At 61.9% G+C, this 1,862-nt stretch overlaps 1 protein-coding gene across 1 annotated transcript in view; it reads left to right on the top strand.

The window, feature by feature from the left end:
* Nucleotides 1-1,862, top strand: part of Fgf22 (fibroblast growth factor 22) — a 4,304-nt gene that overhangs the window by 1,459 nt on the left and 983 nt on the right. Inside the window, exons 2-3 of the mRNA XM_010635148.2 lie at nt 16-143; nt 1,661-1,778. Of these exons, the coding sequence (XP_010633450.1) occupies nt 16-143; nt 1,661-1,778 (246 nt within the window). The remainder of the gene's footprint in view (nt 1-15; nt 144-1,660; nt 1,779-1,862) is intronic.

Raw genomic sequence — 1,862 nt, 5'->3', positions numbered from 1 at the left:
GAACGCACCGCGGAGACCGCGCAGCTACCCGCACCTGGAGGGCGACGTGCGCTGGCGGCGCCTCTTCTCCTCCACCCACTTCTTCCTGCGCGTGGACCCCAGCGGCCGGGTGCAGGGGACCCGCTGGCGAGACGGCCGAGACAGTGAGTGAGGTGGGGTGGGGACCGTACAAGGCAGGTGACAGCGGCAAAGGCAGTTCTGAGCCTGGCATCCTGTCTGTCCCCTACTGTTAGATGGGTGCAGCACCGACGGGCAAGGGTGGGCAATCAGGCCCTGGCTCCGCTGTGTAGCCATTGGGCCCGGTGGTAAACCGAGGCTGCTTGGAGCGCTGCAGGCCCGGCCAGTCCCGAGATGGGCACTCACAAAGTGCAGTGGCACACACCTGGCATACCAGCACTCTGGGAGGCTGAGGCAGGAAGAGGTGAGCTTGAGACTAGCCTGGGTGACTTAAATTAGGGAGACCCTGTCTCAAAATAAAAATTTAAATAGGGCTGGGAATGTGTGCTGTCCTCCTGCTGGGTGATGCCCAGAGTATAGAATTCAGTAGTGTTTGTGCAGTGTCGTGGTGCAAACAGGACAGGCCAGAGAGGAGGCAGCTGGGTACCTGGGCACCAGAGCCAGCAGGAGCTGGACAGGGGGCACGCTCGGGGCTGGCAGCCTGAATCACCACGCTCAGGCCGATAATCACCCGGCCCCTCCCACAGCCTTTCATCTGGGGCCCCAAGGCCCTCATTAGGGCACACGACAGGGCAGTGACAGGGGACTGGCTGGGCAGGTCCAGCCGTAGTGGCATGGCCAGTCGGGGTGGCCTCAGGCTGGAGGAGAGGCCTGACTATGCAAGGTGACCCGGGATGGTCACTACTTCAAGCCTCGATTTCCCCATCTGGACAGGGACTGGAATGACAGCTGACGGACAGCTCTGTGGGTAGAGCATGGGACTCTCCTTAAGTAACTCAGTGGTTATTTACTGGGTATCTCTTGTACAGCCCTGAGCACAGGATAAAGCAGTGAGTGAGATGGCCCCCTCGTGCGGCTCTTTGCACAGAGGAGAGTAATGTCATTTCAGAGGGGCCGTGTGGAGCACAAGGAAATCGAGAGCAGGCTGTGCGTGGGAAGGTAGGGGACTCAGGGGCCTCTCTGAGGAGGTATCTTGAGTTGCGCCTGCTGGGAAATAGCAGGTGCAGAGGTCGGGGGGTATCTATGAGCACAGCAGCATCGGGGCAGTGTGGACCATGTCTGACTGCCCTGCCGGGCCTCAGTCCTCCAGGCCGGGAGTGAGGGCAGAGACTGGGGCCCAGACAAGGCCTCTGTGCCCTTGGGAGCTGAGGGTGGTGGTGGCTTCTCCCTGAGCCTGCTCTGCTGGACTGTGAGCTGGCCCTGAGGCACACCCTCGGTGAGCTTTTCTTACCCACCATGAGCTTTCATGCTGCAAGTGTAGGGGGACAGGACACTCCCAGGTCTTTCGTGCTCTGCGTGCTCCTGCCCAGTCTCATCCACTAGGTCTCTGCCTCCTGTCACCACCACCTCCTTGGGGAGCTCAGGGGCACCTACCGTGGTCCCTGAGGGTCCCTACCCAACCTGAGGTGGTGCTTGGGAAAGAGGTGTGGGGAGAGAAAAGAACCGCAGGCTGTGTCTGCCCTGACCCAGCCCTTCCACGCAGGTGTGGTTGAGATCCGCTCGGTCCGTGTGGGCGCTGTGGCCATCAAGGCCGTGCACTCGGGCTTCTACGTGGCCATGAACCGCCGGGGCCTCCTCTATGGGTCGGTGAGTAGCAGGCGGTAGTGGTGGCCGGCGGGAAGGTGAGGGTGAGGGTCAGCGGTGGGCCGGGCCACGCATCCGGGGCTCACCTCACGCAACGCCAT

The sequence above is a fragment of the Fukomys damarensis genome, unplaced genomic scaffold (assembly GCF_012274545.1).
Source record: "Fukomys damarensis isolate Sample0158 unplaced genomic scaffold, DMR_v1.0_HiC HiC_scaffold_37, whole genome shotgun sequence".
Taxonomy (NCBI): Eukaryota; Metazoa; Chordata; class Mammalia; order Rodentia; family Bathyergidae; genus Fukomys; species Fukomys damarensis.
The sequence above is the reverse complement of the archived record's forward strand: the minus strand, read 5'-3'. Positions and strand labels throughout refer to the sequence as shown.